Source organism: Notolepis coatsorum (assembly GCF_963971535.1).
Source record: "Notolepis coatsorum genome assembly, chromosome: 1".
Lineage (NCBI taxonomy): Eukaryota > Metazoa > Chordata > Actinopteri > Aulopiformes > Paralepididae > Notolepis > Notolepis coatsorum.
This window is the reverse complement of record NC_140165.1, coordinates 240091880-240115102: the sequence shown is the minus strand read 5'-3', so window position 1 is coordinate 240115102 and position 23223 is coordinate 240091880. Positions and strand designations below refer to the sequence as shown.

The 23223-nt window shown below is 44.6% G+C and overlaps 1 protein-coding gene across 1 annotated transcript in view; it reads left to right on the top strand.

Annotated features, from left to right (window-relative positions):
- Positions 1-23223, top strand: part of akap1b (A kinase (PRKA) anchor protein 1b) — an 82258-nt gene that overhangs the window by 29138 nt on the left and 29897 nt on the right. The window contains exon 3 of the mRNA XM_084326878.1: positions 20675-20799. Within this exon, the coding sequence (XP_084183004.1) occupies positions 20675-20799 (125 nt within the window). The remainder of the gene's footprint in view (positions 1-20674; positions 20800-23223) is intronic.

Genomic DNA, 23223 nt, shown 5'->3' with positions numbered 1-23223 from the left:
CCATCGGCGCCGGGCATAAGAAGTTAATTAAACTTGACAGAAATTATATCGACGATAATTATCGAGTTATATGAAAATAATTTTATTGCGATAACGTTTTTGGCCATATCGCCCAGCCCTACGGACGTGTGATAATCAGACATGTAACTAACATGTTCTGTTGTGAGGAGGACGTGTGATAATCAGACGGGTAACTAACATGTTCTGTTGTGAGGACGACATGTGATAATCGGACATCTAACTTGCCAGCGTGTTCTGTGTCTCGAGAGCTCGGCCCAAGAAATTCTTCCGGGTGACGTCACAGAGAGGAGAGCAGACCTCTAGCGAACTGCAGATACTATTTCAATTAGGGATGCACGATATTGATTTTTGACCCCGATATCGATACCGATAACTTTCTGCTCCTCAAGGTCGATACTAGGCTTGGGCGGTATCACTTTTTTCATACCGTTATACCTTGATTATATAATACCGCGTTGAACGGTATGACGGGGGGACGGGGGGCAACCTGTGTTACCAAGTAAACAAGTCGCGGAGATGGCCAGTTAGCCCGCAGCATCCGAGTGCTAATATCATTAGCTCTCAGAATGGAGCCACTAGCCAGAAGCCCGCAGCATCCTAGTAATACTAACGTTAACTCTCAGAATGGTAGCCAGGAGCCCCGCAACACCCTAGTACTAGTAACGTTAGTATTGTGTATTCAAAAACACACCGGACTGCGACGTAACGTTTTACCGTTTATTTGCTTGTTCCACCAGTCCACAACAACACACACTCGTTACTAGGGGTGGGAATCACCAGTTTCATCATGATACGATACGATATCGATTCTTTGGACAACGATACGATATTTGCCGATATCACAAAGTCTCTCACGATACAATACGATACGATTAGATTCAGGTGCCTGCGATCGATATGAGATGATATCATATGCCCATTTAACACAATCAGTAACATTTAGATCAACAAAAAAAAGGTAATGAAAATATCATTTGACATTTGTATTTTTGAGCTCTTCCAGACATTTAAAGGAAAATCAATCTATTGTTTTTAATACAAATAGACCTCCTGTTCACTGTAAAGTGCCACGTTTTTATATATTGAGCTTTAAACTTTAAGCTACATTTTTTGGAACTCAAAACTCACAACCTCCCTCTCCCAAACCGTTCCTACAACAATTTGTTGATGTTGCATGATCATGTATAGGCCTACATTTATTATGCATTATATTGTTTATGTTTAAATAACATTTAAACATCAAACTCCTCTGACCTCATCTGGTCTTTCCAAAGACGCGCGCACACACACACACACAGAAAGGGAGAATGCTATGCTGTAACATCTACACACACGGAGCTACTGCTGTTGTTCTTGGGCGGATAGGAGACTCGCCACAGGATTTTCAAAATAAGAGTATCGATATGAATCGATCTTATTACATCGCATCGATCCGATTCGATTGTTGATAATTACATCGATGTATCGATCTGGATCGATGTATCGTCCCACCCCTACTCGTTACCACAACGTTTTACGGTATTTTCACAGCACTGTCGCAACATTACCGTAAAGCGTGACCACCGTTGTGATACACATACACAACAGTTAGCTCTCAGAACAGCCAGTTAGCCCGCAGCAACGGTAAGCGTGTCTCGACTCTCATTTAATTTCCAGTGAAGCGGGGTTTCCCCATCTCCTCCTGTGTACTCCTCCTGTGTATAGAGAACCAGCTGCCTCGCTCCACTAGTGACTCGAGGACTGGTCTCGCCCTCTAATGGCGCGTGTGTGCAGTGCACTACAACCAACCACTGTTAAAACAACGTTTCACTGTAATATAAACTGAAATGGATCTGTGATTTTGACTGTATTGATTTTCAATACCGTCGGTATCTCTAAATACCCCGGTATACCTTAATACCGTCATACCGCCCATGCCTAGTCGATACCGATACCAATAACCGATGATATATATATATTGTATTATTATTTAAAAAAAAATGTATTCCTGTAGTTTTGACCTAACCAGATTTATCATGACATGAGCGTTACTACTATGAACAAAACAAAGCCAAGACAACAGTTTTGACTCTTCAAATAAAGTGACTATATTTATTTTTCCAAATAAATATAATTTGAATCACAAAATTCACAATCCGTCAATCCTTTGTCTTCAACGAGGGAAAAGGGTTGGTCGTCAAGTGCCATCATTTCTGTGATCAAGTTAGAGATTGCTTGAGCCCTTGGGTCATTTCTGTCAAACTTCTTTAATTTTGCAAACGCCTCGTCGGTTCCTTTGCAGCTAGCCCCTTTCGTGACTGCGATCAAGCAAGGCTTGCATCGCAGTGATGAAAGGGGCTACTTTGCAGCTGGCTTTGGATTCGCAGCAGCTTAGCCTTTAGCTTCTCGCGCGTCGTCGTCAGATTTTAATACACCATCGTAGCGGTGGTGATGTTGCAGGTGACAAATTATGTTGGATGTGTTATAGCTTGTTGCCCTTTTCCCTCCTCGTGGAACTTCTGCATTGCATTTGTTACAAATAGCAAGCAAACTGTTTTCCTCAAACGTTGAAAGTCCCACACTACTGACGCCATCTTTGTTTACTATCCGCGCTCCTTCTGAAAGTTACGAGACTACGTCACAGCCAGGCATGAGAAAGGGAGCGCTGGATTGGTGAAAAACTCCCTCTTCTTAAACCACACGCTATCAGTCGTACCACAGTACTGGCAAAACGGGAGGAGCCTACAGTAAAAACAAACGCCCTTCATCCCAATCCACCCACACCGCATTTTTTCAACCAAAAAAAATATTATATATTATCGGAGCTATCAATCATAATTTCTGATATCGGCACGATAATTATCGTGCATCCCTAATTTCAATCAATTGTAGTAGGTCCGAGTTGAGAAAATAATGTTTGCAATTCGCCAGAGGTCTGTTCTCCTCTCAGTGATGCGGCTGAGACGCAACAATGTTGTCCTCGCAACAGAATGATCGGATTAAGGTTTAAAATCGGCCAAGTGCCCTTTTAATGTTGTCAATGCAGATGTGCTTATCCAAAGGAGAGGTTCTGCATTGAAAAGAATACATATAAAACAACCAGTGTGTGACACAAATCCCTAACAAGCTATAAAGAGGGGCCAGTCCCACCATCACTGGAGATGTCGCAAGAGAATAACCCAGAGGTTTTATTCCACACGGGAAGAAACGGTATTGGGATCATCAACACAGTCCTAGGTACTGCCCAAGATGCAGTCCTTTCCCTCCCTGTTGTGCTGAGCTCTACTTGGTTACCGCTTTCATTTGAGTCCCTCAGTGACATCGCCAACAATTTCATCATTTTCAAACTAACCTTGCAAATATTTAATTGGCTGACGAGACAAATTTGGTGTAACAGCCGATTCCAGCCAATTAAAAATGGATCTCTGCGCATCCCTGTCCTGATGCTCCTGCTACACGGTGTCGGTGAGCATGATGCTGACTGGGGTTGTGACAGGCGAGGGGGAGATTTGAATGTGGTCGTGTGTCACCACGTCGTCACCGGGCGGGGCTTTCTGACCAGTGGGAGTCGGCCGTGTGGTCAGACAGCCGGTGAGACGGAGTGCACGTTGCCAACGTTACGTCTGTTCCCCTCGGCTATATCCGCCTCTCGGTTCAGTGACTTACTTCATAACCAGCTACTACTCCTGCTACTTTTAGTACTACTATGGGCTATATGTGCCCACGCATACGGTCTTGTCGAGGCCTGCCCCTGGCCTGCACTGATTTAACCATTCAAACCTGTGGTCTCCTCGACTGCTCAGATTTCCAAACCGTTTGTTTGTACGGCTTGTAATGAAGAGCCCACAAGCACACATTTTGAACAACTTGCCATAGGCTGGAACTTCCCTATATATATGAGGACGTTCCCATGAGTATTTGATTTTTTTATATATATATATATATATATATATATATATACCGGTATATATTATTTTTTTTACTTTCTGTATTTTCACCCATCCCAATTTAGTCGTTATGCCAATTCCCTTCCTGGTCGTTGCGCACATTGCCCCACTGTGCCTGGGGAGGGTGTAGAACTACCACATGCCTCCTCCGATACATGTGGAGTCGCCAGCCGCTTCTTTTCACCTGACAGCGAGGAGTTTCACTGGGGGAACGTAAGACGTGGAAGGATCACACTATCTCCCCCAGATCCCCTTCCTGCTGAACAGGCGCCCCGACCGACCAGTAGGAGTTGCAGTTCACAACGACCAGGACTCATACCCCACCGGCTTCCCACCCGCTAACACTGCCAATTGTGTTAGTAGGGACGACTGACCAAGCCGGAGGTACCGCTGAGTGACACGCTGGATTCGATCCCAGAGTCTCTGCGGTGGTAGGCGAGTGCTTAGTCCACTGCGCTACACAGCCGCCCTCCCATGATTATTTTAAGCCATCGGCCTATTTTTATTTATTTTTCTGTGAATGAACAGTTAACAGACTAGTTGTTGGCTACTGCATTTAAACATTCGTTTAATCCACTGAATGCAGAAAGGGACATTTTTATATTACTAATAGATTAGATTACTAATAGACAGATGACGCCTACACTTTTTTTTTTACCATCTCTCAAAAACGGATCTTCTTAACCCTAGCCCTAGCCATTATATTTTCAGAAAATCCGCCTAAAAATACACAAGTAAATTGCTCCACTTTGTATTCCCAGTGTCCGATATAAAGTGTCTTACTAGGCTTGAGTAAATTGTGATTAACCAAAGGAGAATATCAATCTTTTTTTCCTCTTTTTATTTTTCATCTTTGACGCTGCTAAAATTTACCAGACATGAAAAATTGCCACTGAGCCCATTCAGCACCTTCTTGAGATCACATGTACAAAAAAATCTAAGCAAATTAATAAAGGGCAGATCAACGGGAGGTTTTGTAGTTGCAGTACTGAATTCTGCCATCTGGACACATGCAATTTGAAATATGATTATAGAATATCAGGCCTATAAATGACCTTATTATGGCCAAGTCACATCTATGGATCGGTCCAAATCGCCCCTTTCTAATGGCAGAGTTGAATCTGGATTTAGTATCACCAGGTGCCCCTGGCAAGTGCAGAAAACGTGAATGAAATCTACTGTAAGTACAGTTACTTTTTTATAATGTCAATTTCTCCGCCATTTTTCATCGGATTGCAACACCGTTTTTTGCTAGATGTTCACAGAAAGGTAGAGAAACTGTATAACGTTCAGTTTTGTGGGATATCCAGAAAAATAAGAAATTTAAAAAGTCACGCTAGAAGTCAGATGATTGACGGGGGCTGGCGTGAGCTGCGAAGTGTCGTTTTTTGAATTTCGAAACCCCTGGGTCTCTTCTCTCAAAAGACTACACTTCCGCTAGGGCTGTCCCCGACTAAGGATTTGGATGGTCGACTATGATTGGCCAAAATTTGCCGTTAGTCAACATTGGTCGACAAAAAAAAGTATATAATAGTATAATATTTTATCATTTCATTTGGGCTGTGGGGGGTGCTTAATGTCTGAAGGAGTCGACTGAAGGCTTCTTGTCCTCTGCAAAAGCATGCAATTGGTCCACTGATGGATACATCTTGATATTTGTCTAGTCTAGTGTGTTCATTAGATGGGTGAAATCCTCTTTCAGTGCCTGTTTTCGTAGGCAGTTTGCTTCTGGTATGCGTGCCATTAGCGTTAGCCACGCTTTTAGGCCTCTTTTCTTTTGGAAAGAATGATAAAAAAAATATATATATATATATATATATATTTTTTTTTTATATATTCGACTAAGAGGTTGGCTGGTCGACTACGGCTTCTTTCGACCGATTAGTCAACTAATCGACTAATAGGGGTCAGCCCTAACTTGCGCCAAATCCCTGTCAATAATCGCCTTTTTCCGACTCGATGCCCTGAGATTTCTATAAACTCATATTTCACTAACGCATAAAATGGGGTACTTCGTAGTGAAGGTAAGGCCTATATGGTATCAATCCTGCTGTGATCCAACCATGACTTCACTTCGATCACAAGATATGTGTAACATTACTCCACAACGTGTGCCGTTGGTGACGATCAAAGCATCAAAAAACGACCCCCCCCACCCCCCCCCCCCCCCCACCCTTTCATGCATTCATGATGAAACATAATATCGATGTGATTTCGAAATAGTAGCATGTACAGGCGAGAAACGGCAAAGTTTTTAGTGAATTGCACGTATTGCTGCATAGCTTAGTTTTCTGAGATTAGACAGGATTACTCTAAAACTATACTCATATTCACCACTGTATAAAACGGCAATGTATGGATGAAAAAATTATTTCTTTAACACATATTGAACGATGGATAGTCGATGGGCCATAGTATTGTATCCATAGCTATAATATACGGTAGTTATAGCCCTGCAAACACAGCCACATCAGGGCTCTACAGTGCGACCATATTGCTCGCATATGCCCCTAAAAATATGTGCGTGCGAACATGCAAAATCAAGTACTCGTACGGCATGCGAGTGGGGCCAGCGAGTGCAGAGTACAGCCTCTCATTCGTCCTTTTTTTTCTCCGCTGCGAGAATCGTTAAAAAAAACTACAAGTCCCACAGTTCACATCCGCATAAACGTTCCAATCACAGTAGTTTCCTGTGGTCACGCGACTGGAAACCGAAAGTAATGATCAGCGGCTGCGTCACTGTCCGAGTCAAACAATAATACAGCCATGTCGAAGCCCATTCATTTTTATTTTGCGCGAAAGATACCGGAGAATGAGAAGTCAGGCGAGGCAGCTCATGTTACAGAGGTGATGGTTAACGTTAACCAAGATACTGACGCTAGCCAGCATGCTAGCGAAGTTGGCCAAGCTAGCGAGGCTACACCCACTGTAGCACCCAATGTAGCCACTGTAGCTAGCGAAGCTACACCCACTGGAGCCGGAGGGAAGACATACAAATTTAACGTGAATTGGCTAAACATTTCCCCATGGCTAGAGTTCGAAAACAATGTCATGTTTTGTAAATATTGCAAAGTAGGATCGATGCATTGCGATACATTGTTACACCCCTACAACTGGCCCACTGTGTATGTGTGTACAGCTAACTTGGCTAGCGTTATCAACCGCAGAGGTGGGCAATGGGTCCAGCTGTAGCGCCGGACGGCCAGAGTGCAAGCGGTGTGGCAATAGGGTCCAGCTGCAGCGCCGGACGGCCAGAGTGCAACGGTGTGACGTCGTAATTGGCAGAATCGACTGTCAATCAATTGTCTACCTGACACGCAAACTACTGTACTGGAGGTGTACAGTATTTCAATAGGCAACCCTGAAAGGATTATTTTTCTAAAAGAGCAACACTAGCTCCCCCCTCTACTGATGGCCCTGGTTGTAAAGCCAGTGTCTCCTTTTTGTTCAATATCACTGCCTTTCTTATTAGGCCTAGTTGTTGGCTACAACTTTGCCATAGTAGGCATTAATCACTTAATTAATAGTTCAAATGTCTGTCCCATTCCCGTTTGCACACGCAGATGATACACACACACGCACACAGTGGGCCAGTGACTTTGGTGGTATGTGCTATTGCACAGATGTGTCCCGTTTGCACATGCACGCACAGTACAAATATACATTTATTTTTGAAAAAAATAAAAAACTCCGTTACTTGACATATTTTCACTGTGCTCCTAAATATTTTTGGGTGCTCCTAAATTTCTTTGTGTGCTCCTAAATTTTTTTCATTTAGGAGCACCTGTGCCCCTAGTGAAAAAGGTTAGCGTAGAGCCCTGCACATATTCCTATATTTTAGAGCGTCGGCGTAGTAAGTACAAACAATGCTCAACTCCGTGGCGTCCATTGAGTTAAGAGGTTAAATTGCTGATTTTTTTTAAAGGGGCATGTCATACATTTTAAGAGTGTGCAGTGTGCACGTTATTCCTGTCCCCCAGGACGGTTCAGTCAATATTTGTGGCTACAGAGAGAACCCCTTGAATTTGTGATGTCACTGAATGTAAAATCTGGGGCTGTTTTATACCACGACCTAGGGCTGTGCGATTAATCGATTAATTCGAATTCATGATTTAGGATTTTTCTTTTTATTAAAATGGATTTTAATTTTTAAAATCATTCTTGTTTGATGAGCAAGAGGCACCTTTTATTTGTTTTAAGTGAAGTTTGGTGAAAAAGCAAGTTATTGCACTATTAATCCCAATAGGGACATTCATCTTCGTTTGATCAAGAGTAACCTTTTATATATTATTCTTAAAAAAAAATTGGTGAAAGTTAGGTTTGCACTTCAATCCCAATAGGGAAATTCCTCTTGGTTTGATAATTTGTCAAATAAAAACAAATCTTATTTGAATGATTTCCTTGGCGTTTCTAATTTCTAGAAGAAAATATTAAAATCTGATGTGGTGTGAACATTTTAATTTTTAGGCCATATCGCCCAGCCCTACCACGACTCCATTTTATTTAAGATTTTCTTTTGGCGACTCCACACTTGACTCATTGACTGCCACGCTGTTTTTCCATCTTTACTCCCTGGCGCCAGCGTTATTGACAATTTTTACGATGTTTGCGGACCCATCGTATATTCTATATTATAGCTATGGAGACAATAGTATGGTTCATTTGACGGGCACTATTTATACTCCAACAGGGACAAAACAGTTTATTTCTACATACCTTCGCTTGTGCGCTATACCACACGCTAAAAATCGCCCCGTTTCACAATAATCCAGGCTGGTTTTCTAGATTGTGAGATGTATAGTGTTTTGTGCGCAAATCTCGCGGCTGCTCGCCTGAAACCTATATTATTGCCAGGTCAAAGGTAAACGCAACCATATGTTTCTTCACAAAGCCATGGGGGGGGGGGGGGGGGTCATTTTACGACGCTGCAATAATTACAAAAGCATGTTTTATGGTGGGGTTTGTCTTAATCATCTCCAATAGTTCGCTCGCCATTGCATTGCAGGCTACTATTGTGTGCTCGGGCCAGACTACACCACGGAGCCGAATAGGTTTCCTCATCGGCCGGTTTGACTATAGTATTTTAGTAGTCTGGTGAAAACCCACCTCATCATCCGTTTTGTCTTCTTCATAATATTCAATAGTTCGCTCTAGGCGATCACCATTGTCGAACGTTAGTTGGCTGTAGTTTGCTCACTGCTGCTCCCTAGTGCTTTGGGTGCTCTCGCCGCGGCGTGGTGCGGCCCCACACTAAACTGGCCCATGCAGTTAAAAAGGTAGGCGATACTGTTACCTGTCGGGATTCGATCATCATTGCAATTATAACGTAGTCAGATGTCCCAGGCACACTCACAAAGGCGCAAGTGTTTAGAATAATAATTAAAAAAAAAAAAGTATGAAAAATTAGATCTCATTATTGGCTCAAGCGTTGGCTGTCGGAAACTAGATATCTCGTTTTTGGCGCTCAATGAGTTAATGTATTGCGTAATTTCAATGTGGAATTAAGGAATATCAAAATAAAAGCACAGGTTGTTGAACTTGATCATGCATATTTATTAGAACATTTTATTACAGCACTGTTATAGGGCTGGGCGATATGGCAATATGTTATCACAATAAAAAATGTCATAGTTTGATTTGTAAATTTTTTGTATTTAAACAAATGTGTGTTTATTTTGCAGCAATTCTTTGTCTTTGCCGCTATCTTTAGTGTTACAGCCCCTCACACTCCAGTTCTCAGGCTGCAGCTGGTTTGAAAGCGAAAGTACCAAAAAAAGGCTGTGGCTCCAGGGGAGTTGAACAGTTCTGCCTCTGCTAGTTTCTTTTCTTTTTCTTTTGGCGCTTTTTTGGTGGACACATGCACCTTGACTCGCGACTGGAGACTAGCTCTGCTAGCACACATAGCCTACTGTGTGTAACAGACGGTTTCAATTCAAACTGTATTTTAAATTGTCATTTAAGCAGCAAAGCCATTACTTTAAGTTGCAAGAAAGACAAGTCTGTCCACTGTCTCTGGTTTTCATTATCGATATTTTTATTATCCATTATTAAAATATATCGCGATAATTATCGTTTTATCGCCCAGCCCTACTATGTTATCGATACACATTTATAAAATGAGGCATATTTAGCCAAAATATGTTGCCAGAACATTAAAAAAATATATATATTTATTTTTGTTGTTTTTTTTACTTGCCAGTGCGCTGTCACCTACCCGCAACCCGTAGTTTGAGAACCGCTGTATTAGGTTTAGAGTTCAAAGGGCATGTTTATTACTCTGTGATTAACAAAGCTACACCAGATAATCTGTCAGCTCTTCTTACCTCTGTGCCGTTTGTGAAAGTGACACACCCTGCAGCACCACTGCATTTAGTTAAACCATCAAACACCGATCTTCTTAAATCTATAAAAAGAAAATAATCGTAATAAAAAATCTGTACAGATATCTGCCATCACTAAATACAATGCAGCTGAATGGCACTCTACATGTATCTGAGGAGGCATGTGGTAGGCTACTACCAGACGGACAGTAGGGTAGCGCAACGACCAGGGAATTGGCATTGGCAATGACAAGATTGTCAATATGGGAGCAAAGTACAAAAGGCAAAAATAATTGCAAGGTTGAATGTGTAGTTGTGGGGGATGGAGAATACAGAAGTATAGGCTTCAACCTAACGATCATAACCTTAAGATTAGTGTGTGTTTGTCAGAGCGAGACTGTGTGACTAGTAGTAAAGTTTTGATAACTTTTGTTTTCTGGAGACTAATGTCCCTCCCAGAGTGCTATCAAGGTGCTTTGTTGACAGAGGGAGAGATGGAAACCACATTGTACAAGTCCTGTTTCACAATCTCTCTGCTCTCAAAAGCAGTCAGTTAAGGACCAGGGCCCTCATTTATCAACAATTCTTAGAAAGTGTTCTATTTTCGTTCTTAACACATTCCCGCCCGACCACGTATATATCCGTGTTTCGAATCCAACGGTTGAGGACCGACCACGGACATGTCCGTGGCAAGGTTGTTTTGGCTTTTATTCCATTGTAATAACCTACTCGATGTCACCGAGCGGCACTGCAGAAGTACCCTACTCTTTGAATTCGAAAAAGTGCATTACCGGCCAGATCCTCTTAGGGGCGCTATCTCGATAATGCAGTGTTGCCTGTGGCAGAAGTTGTCTTGGTTTTTCTGGATTTCCAATGTAGTTTTCCACTAACCTGAAGCGATGCCTGATGCCTATAGCTTGGAATACGTTTTGGGACGCGGATTTCACTATGCAGTAAAGGAATTTATCATCAGCCAATGGACATATCGATCTACCAGATGGCGATCGATAACTGGGAAATGCTCTGGGGGATCCAACGGTAAGATCTTTTTCATGTAAATTACACGCTGATCAGGCATTGTTTTGATAGCCATCCACTCGGTCAATGAATGTGGCTACTGAGGCTAACACAGTTATTGGTAATCAATAATCAGAAACGACGTCCCCCCCCCCCCCTTCATGCATTCATGGTGGACCATCAATACCGATCATATGCAGTTTGAGTTTTAACTGTAGCTTCTGTATATCCGAAATGCCATTTGATTTAACGTTAGTAGCTTAGCGGCCTGTATCTCGCCTTCCAGTAAATATCCTAGCCGAAATCCCTTATAACGCTTATATTCAAGACGCTATAAAATGAGAACGTATTGATGATTTTTTTTTCTTTAAGCCATTTTGAAGGGACTGTTTATGGTGTCAATTGACAATGAGAATGGACAGATAGCAATACTATAAACAGCCCCACGGACTGCAAGTCTATTATGATATGCTGGCCGTCTACAGTGATTTTAGACGGATCCAAATGGCCCAGAATGTGTTAACACTTTCCCCGCCAAAACCGCTGTACAGCGTTATTGGCCGCCATGCGTTGAGCGCCAGACCTCTCTGTACAGCGTTATTGAGATCAATATTTAATTTTTTCGCCATGGCATTCATATATACACCCCGACGCTGCAGCTGGACCCTATAGGTGACGGCAACGACGGCTCAATACTGCCGCCTCAGGGGTGTACAGTGCGACATATATATCGCACGTGCTACAGCAACAGCGGTCTGTGCGATGGATGGATTTACTTCAATAGCACTGGTGCGATAGGGATTTGGTTCATATAGATACTCTTATTTTGAAAATCCTGTAGCGGGTCTCATTTCTGCCCACGCGCAGCTCCAGCTAGGCTCCGAAAGCTAGCAACGTTCAGGTGCATATGATACTCTTATTTTGAAAAAACTCTTGTGACAACTCGACGAGTCATATCCGCGCTTCTGCAAGCAGAGCAGCGCGTTGGTCGGTTGGTGCGCACTGCTGCGTTAACACAGCAGTGCGCCTACACGTCCCGAAATAAGTCCGTGGTTTTTTTTTCTTTCTCGCAACGGGTCAAATGCATCTACATGCTTTGCACCGTCGCCATTCCTTTATGTGCACATCGCCCGAAATTAACGTTTATGTACCATTACAATCACTACAACGTTAACAAGCTAATCCTGATCAGAGGCAGAGCCAGCAGACAGTGTGGACTGGGGAAAGGGAAATGGGGGGGCACTCTCTCCCCTTCCCTGTGTGTGTGCGTGCGTGCGTTTGGAAAGACGATGAAGTCACTAGTCAGGACTCGGGACAGGAGTATATTATAGTAAACTGAGGATGCACAGATAATGTTGATATTCAAATAAACAAGTTTCGAGAGGAGTGGAAGTTTGAAGACAGACTAGACTACAATATGATGCGGGGGTGGTGAGTTGAAACAGTGTGTGTGAATGAATGAGAACTTTATTTAACAGATTGCAGAATGGGTACAATACAGTACGGCTCAATACACACAATTGTTAAGGGGATGCAGACCAGAGAAAGACGTTTGTCTTGTTTACATCAGGGTCCCCCATTGTGTGTGTGTGTGTCCCAACCGACCCCACTTCTATGTTTCAATAAATTATTTGCATTTAAAACTATTAACGCTGAGTGCTGACTCATTCCTTCAGTCCACTCAAAATGATGCTAATATTCCTTATGTTGTTTATGATATTAATTGAAAATAGCATATGAGGGTATCATAGTAATAATAACACATGGCGATATACTAAATGACAGCCAAACATGGCACTGCAACTAAATAACACAAATACAATAGGCACATTTGTGACTGTTACAAATATAACACGTTTTATACTTGTGCTACAAGATTTTGGCCTGTGCTACAAAACTATCAACCTCTGTAGCACCACTGCTGCTATGTGCAAAAAAAGTTAACGTACAGCCCTGCGCCTGGTGGATGGTCGGGCGAGTTACACTCACCTACAGGATATGGCTGATGTGCGTCGATTAAATTCATCCGGCCGTCGGATATCGTTGCATGACTCCCGACAGACACAATGTACATAATGGATCGCTTTCTAAACGTAATAATCAATATGATTTCGGCGTTTATTGCGACATACAAACCGGAAATGGACCTAGGCGATCGGCGTCGTATACCTGGGATCTTTCACCGCCAGTCTCTTTGACCCACGGTAAGAGGAATATAACGTTATTTTTAGAGATGTTCCGATACCATTTTTTTTCCTTCCCGATCCGATTCCGATACCTAAGCTTTGGGTATCGGCCGATACCAGTGCATACATAAAAAAATATATATATATATTATATAAATTATAAAACGTTTTTTTTTTTTTTTATTTCTACAGCTACTGTTTTATATATACTGTTTTTTTGTAATAACTATAAAGTAATGGTATTTATTCAACAACAGGTGATTGTATAGATTAGTATTAGTAATGAGTTCACCCACGGAAAGGTTGTTGGCACATTAGTTCCACACGGACAGGGAGCGAAATAAACTTTTTGACTCACCGGCCAGTGGCGGGTAGATGGGACAAATCTACCCGCCAAGCATATTTCTTACCGCCAAATAATTTTTTTTTAATAAAATATATATATTATATAATCATACTTGTAGTTGTATTATCTGCGAGACATCGCCACCACGCAACAAGTCAAAATGCTCGCTATCTGCAAACAGCTCCACTGTCTGTGTGTATACTTGAGTAGCCTCCAGCTCCAGCAAGGATTCTCCGGCGCTGCAGCTGGTCCCTATACTCTACACTCAGAATGCAAGGATTCTCCGGCGCTGCAGCTGGACCCTATTCAGCATATGTCCTCATGCGATGGAAGCCAGGGGCTCGAATACGCATGTTATAAGACATTTATATCAGGAGCTATCTGTAGCTACTGCTAGATAACGTTAAGACAACGCCTCAGTGAACTATTTAGTTTACTGGGACATTTCGTAGTGACTAGTGAGCTAACGTGAGCTGCCTAGCCAACGGAGGTATTATGCACTAGACTGCTCGAGCATTTGTTGATATCAGGAGCTATCAGTAGCTAGCCGGCTGGATAACGTTACACAATGCCTCATGTATTAAACTAAAAGTTAATAGTTGACTGGGTCATTTTGTAAAGGTAGCTAACGTTAGCTCACGGAAGTCCCACTGACTAGACTAACGTCACGGTGACTGTCCGAGGCAATAGCCTCTGTTTACATCCAGCATACAGAAACTGGTGCGGGAGGGGCAGGAGGAGTAGGAGGAGTGCGCTGCATGTCTGTGCTGAGACAGCGAGTGAGAACTCCGCTAAGAATTGGATCATGTTTTTTCGATCGGTTTTCACATGACTATTTGATTGCCCGCCACATGGCGGACAGACCTCTGTCTCACTCGCCAAACGTAAAATCTGGTCGCCAATGGCGGGTGGCGGGCTCCAATTTCGGACCCTGCACACGGACATTATTCGTTGCTGCACTTGCTTCCACAAGGCTCCGTTTAGGTCAGCTACTGTAGTACCAGAGGCTCTGTTGTGATTTTTGCACAATAAATATTCAACATTCTCTTTTGAGACTCCGCCTCAGCGCCTCATTTGGCACTAAAAGCTAAACATTGTCACCGATATGGCTGTCTTTTTTAAATTTGCCGATTTAAAGGTGGTCGATCAGTGACGACGTTAACGTGAGCTAGGTTAGCTAGCATGAGCTACCGGTAGATGGAAAGACTAACATTACTGGTGAATGTGATTTAACTTGGAATACTCCTTTGCCAACTTGCTGTACTTTGCTTGCAGGTCTGCAGCTATATTGCTGGATTATGAATAGCCCCAACTTTAGCCAAGGTAACGTTAAAGCTAAAACTTTAACGTTAGTTAACGCTAGCTTTCGGTTAGCTGTTCAATGCTAATAACACCACCAAGCGAACCCATCAGAGCTCCCCGTCAACAGCGCTCTGTCGGGATGAAAGTATCTGCTGTTAAAATGACGAATGGCATTGACACTTTAATTCACGGTTGGTTAAAAACACGTTTGTTTTATAATGCTCACTCAGCAGACCGCAGTGTTGTTGATAAATTATGTCATATGGTATCGGAGCACAGAATTTTTATAATAATGCAGGACCTGTAGCAGAGGTCTTTATTCGGCATGCAACGACACTCAATGTTTTAGTGGTACACACAGCGGTTAGTTTTAGCACACACACCGGAACACACACGCATGCATTGTCTCTTTAGGATCGCAGATGCGATTTGTCTCTGCGATTAACCCATCCCGTCGTCCTTCCCCCCCAAGGGCAGCCGGGAGCAGACAGGCGTCAACGTGAGCCGCGCCAGGGGACCAATCCAAGTGCTCCTGTCCGTCTTCGTCAAGGACGCCACAGCGTTAGCGATCTGTTGTTGTGCATGTTTTTCCATTGGGTTTATCTTATCGGGGGGGAAACCCTTGCGAGCACGGGGAGAACATGCAAACTCCACACAGAAAGGCCTGGGAGATACCCCACCTGGGTACCTGGCATCATGGAAACCTGGTCCCCAAGCGGGAATCGAACCCTGGACCTTCTTGCTGTGAGGCGACAGTGTTAACCACTACACCACCGTGCCGCTTATATACCAGTATCGAATTAGAGGGTACTCGCCGATACCAGCATTTTAGGCAGTATCTGTGGCATTTTCGATACTGGTATCGGTATCGGAACAACTCTAGTTATTTTCAACCCAATTGTGAGTTTCCTTGTTTGTAATCAGTCTGATCAATATATCACCCAACCTACATAAAGCATTTACTGATGATCGGGGAATTATAAATGACCCCCCCCCCCTTTCCTCCACGCATGATGAAGCATAACGTATACAGTAAAAAAATTTAATATAGCGTACGGTGTATAGGGGGGAAATGGCAATCGATAATCTATTAGGCCTATAACTCACGTTCTAGGAATTACTGCAGAAAACGATAAACATACATATATTCTAGAAGGTATTTTTGTATGAATGAAAAAGTATAACGTTCCCACATCCTGAATCGATGTTGAATGGGCCATAGTAATGACAATATAGCAATACAATTAAAAAAGTTATAGCCCTGCAAAGAAGGTAAACATCTCCATAGGCTTACAGTGGTGGCATACTGGGTATATTGATGGGTATAACCAATGGCGGGGAATGTGTTAAGCACAGAATTTAGAATGTGTGTACATACAGAAAAATCGGGATTTATCACACGTGCGTAGACGTGTCCCACGCACACCTGCAAGTACTCTGTGTTGATAAATATCACTTGATCTACGCTCCACGCTCATGCACGGTTTTACGTATTTGCATATAGAACCGCCCGTAATTAACCATATACGGTAATGAAACGCCCCCATGAAATGTGGAGAAGTGGACTAAACCGAGCGAAGCGTGTTATGGGAGAAATACGCGACAGGCTGACGGACATGTACACGTTGATGTCGGAAACAGTCGGATATGATATTAACTTCCTAAAGACCATTGCTGCCTGGGCAGCGCAAACCCTAATAAAGCCTGTTAACCACTGTTTGGCATTGGTGTCATTAATAATAACCATGCTGGAATATGAATGCCCTTTTTCGCTTCGTTCTTTTAAAGTTCGATTACCCAGGGATTACAGTTCTCCGTAAATTTTCTACCTGCATGGTTTAATATGATTTGTAGAGGCATACAATCAATTTTCATTATGCAACAGTAATTTGCGCATAACGCAGCATGGCACAGACATGTCACACGGAGCCCCGCGCCTGCATACAGTAAACTAACTAGGCTATTTTATTTACAGTAGTCTATTTATGATTTGTTTCCATAGCCGGTCTCAGTTATGCTGTGGCTGAGATGGGTCGGGATTAATGAAGCTGATATGAGACTGCTTCTCGGCTATACGAATTAAAGCCACGATTGAAAATAATGTACTTCCTTCTTGACGATAGCATATACTATAACAATAATACGAGAGTAGAACAATGAATCTCACTGCCATGTAGCCTATGTATAGCCTGCCTATGTGATCAATAAAAACGCCAACTTGAATTCCATCATATTTATATGTTGTGTCTGTCCACTATGTTTGTTACTTTGTTATTTCCCCCCCCTATGTAAAGCGACCTTGGGTCTCTTGAAAGGCGCTATATAAAATGAAGCTATTATTATTATTATTATCACTTCTGTGCGGGAGCTCACAAATAGACTGTCTTAGTCTCAGTGAAGTTTCAACGGAGGTCATCTATTCTAATCAACAAATTGAAGTAGAAAGCATTTCGTTGTGACCAATCTTATTTGGAAACATGACGCACAAAATAATAGTATTTCGCTTTTTATTTTAAAAAATATTTAATCGCGTTTGGAGGTGGGTGTTCTGCGTCTGCCCCCCAGTGCCAAACAAGCAGGCCACCCTCTTGTTTGTGCGTGAGCCCGTTATAATTACACTACTGTCGCTATTTTACAATTAACTATAATGAATTACGGGTCATACAGAACACGCCAGTGTTGAAACTAATGCACGGAAGCTTATTTCCGTTGCAATATTCATATTCTACCGCTGGGCGCCAGCTACGCATGCCCTGAGCTGTGCGTAAATATACGCACAAAGTCAAGCACACGTTCAAATTGATAAGTCACACACTTTGCTTAGAAATGATCGTACGCACGGGTTACGCACATATCTGTGCGTACGCACCATTGATAAATGAGGGCCCAGGAGTGGAATTTAATTCTGAAAACGGTGCGACTAATTTATCAGTTCTAAATATGCTACAAACAAAACATTGCTTTGTTGTTTGGATCGAACCTGTGAAGTTTAATGTCCCGGTCAGCGCCTCCGCTGCTGTCCTGAACCCCCGTCACCTCCCCTGCTGTCCTGCCACCCCCGTCGCCCCCCCTGCTGTCCTGCCACCCCCGTCACCTCCCCTGCTGTCCTGCCACCCCCGTCGCCCCCCCTGCTGTCCTGAACCCCCGTCACCTCCCCTGCTGTCCTGAACCCCCGTCACCTCCCCTGCTGTCCTGCCACCCCCGTCGCCCCCCCTGCTGTCCTGAACCCCCGTCGCCCCCCCCTGCTGTCCTGAACCCCCGTCACCCCCCCTGCTGTCCTGAACCCCCGTCGCCCCCCCTGCTGTCCTGAACCCCCGTCACCTCCCCTGCTGTCCTGAACCCCCGTCACCTCCCCTGCTGTCCTGCCACCCCCGTCACCTCCCCTGCTGTCCTGAACCCCCGTCACCTCCCCTGCTGTCCTGCCACCCCCGTCACCTCCCCTGCTGTCCTGAACCCCCGTCACCTCCCCTGCTGTCCTGAACCCCCGTCACCTCCCCTGCTGTCCTGAACCCCCGTCACCTCCCCTGCTGTCCTGAACCCCCGTCGCCCCCCCTGCTGTCCTGAACCCCCGTCACCTCCCCTGCTGTCCTGAACCCCCGTCACCTCCCCTGCTGTCCTGAACCCCCGTCACCTCCCCTGCTGTCCTGAACCCCCGTCGCCCCCCCTGCTGTCCTGAACCCCTGTCGCCTCCCCTGCTGTCCTGAACCCCCGTCGCCCCCCCTGCTGTCCTGAACCCCCGTCACCTCCCCTGCTGTCCTGAACCCCCGTCACCTCCCCTGCTGTCCTGAACCCCCGTCACCTCCCCTGCTGTCCTGAACCCCCGTCACCTCCCCTGCTGTCCTGAACCCCCGTCACCTCCCCTGCTGTCCTGAACCCCCGTCACCTCCCCTGCTGTCCTGAACCCCCGTCACCTCCCCTGCTGTCCTGAACCCCCGTCACCCCCCCTGCTGTCCTGAACCCCTGTCGCCTCCCCTGCTGTCCTGCCACCCCTGTCACCTCCCCTGCTGTCCTGAACCCCCGTCGCCTCCCCTGCTGTTCTGCCACCCCTGTCACCTCCCCTGCTGTCCTGAACCCCCGTCACCTCCCCTGCTGTCCTGCCACCCCCGTCACCTCCCCTGCTGTCCTGCCACCCCCGTCACCTCCCCTGCTGTTCTGCCACCCCCGTCACCTCCCCTGCTGTCCTGCCACCCCCGTCGCCTCCCCTGCTGTTCTGCCACCCCCGTCACCTCCCCTGCTGTCCTGTCACCCCCGTCGCCTCCCCTGCTGTTCTGCCACCCCCGTCACCTCCCCTGCTGTCCTGTCACCCCCGTCGCCTCCCCTGCTGTTCTGCCACCCCCGTCACCTCCCCTGCTGTCCTGTCACCCCCGTCGCCTCCGCTGCTGTCCTGCCACCCCCGTCGCCTCCCCTGCTGTTCTGCCACCCCCGTCGCCTCCGCTGCTGTCCTGCCACCCCCGTCGCCTCCGCTGCTGTCCTGCCACCCCCGTCGCCTCCGCTGCTGTCCTGCCACCCCCGTCGCCTCCCCTGCTGTCCTGCCACCCCCGTCACCTCCCCTGCTGTCCTGAACCCCCGTCACCTCCCCTGCTGTCCTGAACCCCCGTCGCCTCCGCTGCTGTCCTGCCACCCCCGTCGCCTCCCCTGCTGTTCTGCCACCCCCGTCACCTCCCCTGCTGTCCTGTCACCCCCGTCGCCTCCCCTGCTGTTCTGCCACCCCCGTCGCCTCCGCTGCTGTTCTGCCACCCCCGTCGCCTCCCCTGCTGTCCTGCCACCCCCGTCGCCTCCGCTGCTGTTCTGCCACCCCGTCACCTCCGCTGGGTCCACAGATGGACACATCCTCCATTCTCTGAACAAATGGTTACTGGCTATTTCTGTCTGTGTTCATTCATTTGTCGATTTTGACTCTGAACACATGTGGCTGCTCTTAATGCAGAACAGCGTTCCTTCCTAGTCTTAACACGTAGGCCCGGAGACTGTATGTTAATTACTGTAAAACCTACTTATAAAGTATTTAATTCTAGCTGAGTAATCTTAATAAAAAATAATAAGATTGTTGTACTCGTGATGTTATTACTGATGCACCAGTTCTCTTGAGGCACTAGCTACTGCAAGCAAAGGGATATTGTTGTAGTCTGACCTCCAGCCAGTCTGTGGCTTTCCGTCCTCAACAAGCACACTTCCTCTGATTACAAAGTGAACCATTTCACAAGCTAAAGTTTGACCTGGGGAGATAAGTTATCGTCATGGCCGTTCACCATCCTGAAGTATCTCACGCCTCAGGCAAAGGGCAAAGAGGCAGTTGTTCACTGCTTATGTAGCGTCACTGGTGCTTGAAGTGCGCAGTCTTTAGTTCTCAGTGTTTCTTGAGAGTGACGTGATGCATGTTTCCCCTGCTGTGTGGACAGACTTTGGATTCTCCGCTGTCTGTGACCTGTCCTGATGTCCTCTTTTGGATGTTTTTTTTTTTTTAAAGTATATCAACTGCTTTGGGTGTATGAAGCTATGTGGAACTGTGGGTGAATGTGCTGATGACGACTGACGACGCTGGCTGTCCGTGTGCAGGTTCTGATGTGAACAGCATGGACTCGGTGGACAGTGGCTGCACCATGGGGGCCGGTGATGTCCAGAGCAGCCAGGCTACCGGCCAGAGCTCTGAGCTCGTCGTTTGGGAGATTGAGGTGCCAAAGGTGAGACTGGACAATTGATTAGGGCTGCCAAAATTAGAAGCGCCAAGGCTGTACATTTATTTAAAAGGTGCAATAATCATTTTCTGACAGTATTTTTCACATTTTCAAAACTTCTTATGACCACCTGCTATCAGAAGGTCTCATTGAGTCATGGCGTCCTACTCAAGCAATTGGTGTCCGACTCGAGCAATGCTGCTTTACCAGTGGCCAGTCTGGTGTTAATCATTTTTCTTAGCCTATTTTATCTTCATTACATCACAAAATAAAAACATAAATAATCTTAAGTACATCAATATTGTGCTGTCGGAACATTATTATGTTTGTAGTTGGAAGTATTGAATAACAATGCCAATAACCAGGGAATGCCCAAGAGAAGGTTGTATGTATTGCAGTTGAAATCAAGTTTATCTATGCGCACATTTATTTCCCCCCATCAAATCTCTTAGTTGCAACAGGATTGTGCCAGAAAGTACATTATGCTTTATGTATTTACAATGATCACTTTCGCGAGACAAGATGAGGCTTTAATTTTGGGGGGAGGGAGGCAATGCTTTGTTTACAATGACCCTCTAGTCATCGGAAAATAATTATTGAAGCTTTAAATCAAATTATTTGAGTTACTCAATTAATCATGAAAGCCCAACAATGGATTCCTGTCGCTAGAGGTCCAGCTCCTGTTTTGTATTTGGATACAAATTGCTGCTGTGGTCTGCATTTAGGTGGTATCAATAATCACAATTAAGCCCTCTACAATAATAATGATATGTTTTTTTTTGTATGAATAACAACGGTGTGTTCGTTTTAAAATCCGATATCTGCTATTATCTTTTATCAACTAATATGGAAAAGGGACATAGGGCCACATTTCCCCAACCCGCCCACGCATTCTGAATTCCCACAGTCTCTACTTAACGAGTTATCAAAAACAAGTCACTGATGCTTGTGGACCTCTAGACTTGTGTTTTTAGTTCAGACTACCAGCTGGTAGATGTACACAAACCAGGTCATTGTGTAGAGTGTTTGTGACCAGTGAGACTCTCACCGGATTAATCATTTACCGTGGAGAGGAGGGATGGCAGTTAGGACATGGATTGAGGGCAAAGATTGTTAGCACCTAGACTAGGTTCATCGATACTCTTTCCCCTCATGGTACTTTCATAAGGCTGATTTAAGAAGTTGGGTAGTGCAGTCTTTGGATTTTAGTTAGTTTTCTTGTATTTGGTCAACCTCATCCAACAGACACTGTAAGGGAGGCAAAGTCTCCATGTGGATGGTATTGACCTTTTTGACCTAAGGCCTACAGAGTGCATGAGCAGCCAATTGACCCATCTCAAGTCCTACCCTCTTCTTGATTCTCCAATCACGACTGCTTCTTCCCACTTCATAGCAGTTATGATTGGAGGATCAAGGAAAGAGGGCCGGTCTTGAGTAGGTCAATTATGTTGTACTAGAAGTGTTCTAAAGACGAGGGGGTCTAAAGTCGGCTGCATGTGTGGGTCTCATTTCTACGAGAAATCTTTGAGCACAGTGATGTCAAGTTATAATAATAAACCACTGACTTTTACTTAATTTCATGCTCAACCGATTTAGGTTTTAAGGTTAAGTTTGTTTTATTTAGCACATAACGCAAAAGGAAAATGTTATGAGAAATGTGCAGAGAAGTCTTCTGCAGCGGGCGAGATGCCCAGAGGAGCTTGACATCCGCTCTACAGTAATGCACAGTGATGCCGCATGTAAACCGCAGGACGTGACAAAAAAGTACTTAGCAGCCAGTAGTTCAGTGAACCTCACCATATTGACTCACTGTGCAACAGTGAACGATGACTGGAGTCGTTCTCATCGTCTCTATCAACAACATTTCTCTGGTGTATCTGTATCCTGTCTCCAAACTGTGGCTATTGGTGGAAAACCAGACTTGTATGTGTGATTTATCTTTAGCACCAGTACATGACTAACTAAAATAGGTGTTGGCCAGATGGTTGTAGTAAGTTGCAGGTATCCAACTATAAAGGGGGGAATCCGTCTGCGTGCGTGCCTGTGACCTTCACATATTTCAAACCTTTATTTATTCTCAGACATTGAGGTTTCTTCCTTTTCCAATGCTGAAATTACAGTTGAGATTGCAGGCATATAAAACGGGTTAAAGAAACAAGCTAAATGGGGGGGAAATGTTTATAATAGACATTGAATAAATAGGACAAAAACACAGATGGCAATACAAATAAAGAAGGATCTAAATTTAAAAACGGTTACAAACTGAAGCAGGGAGATTTGTAATCATGTTTCAAGTTTGCTTTTATTTGTCACGTATAAAGTACATGTACATTACAGTGAAATGCTTGGTTCTGTATGAGCCCCTGAGAATGCTTCATACAGTAAAAATAAGTAAGTAAAAGAGGAATAAAGTCCCAACATTATACAAAT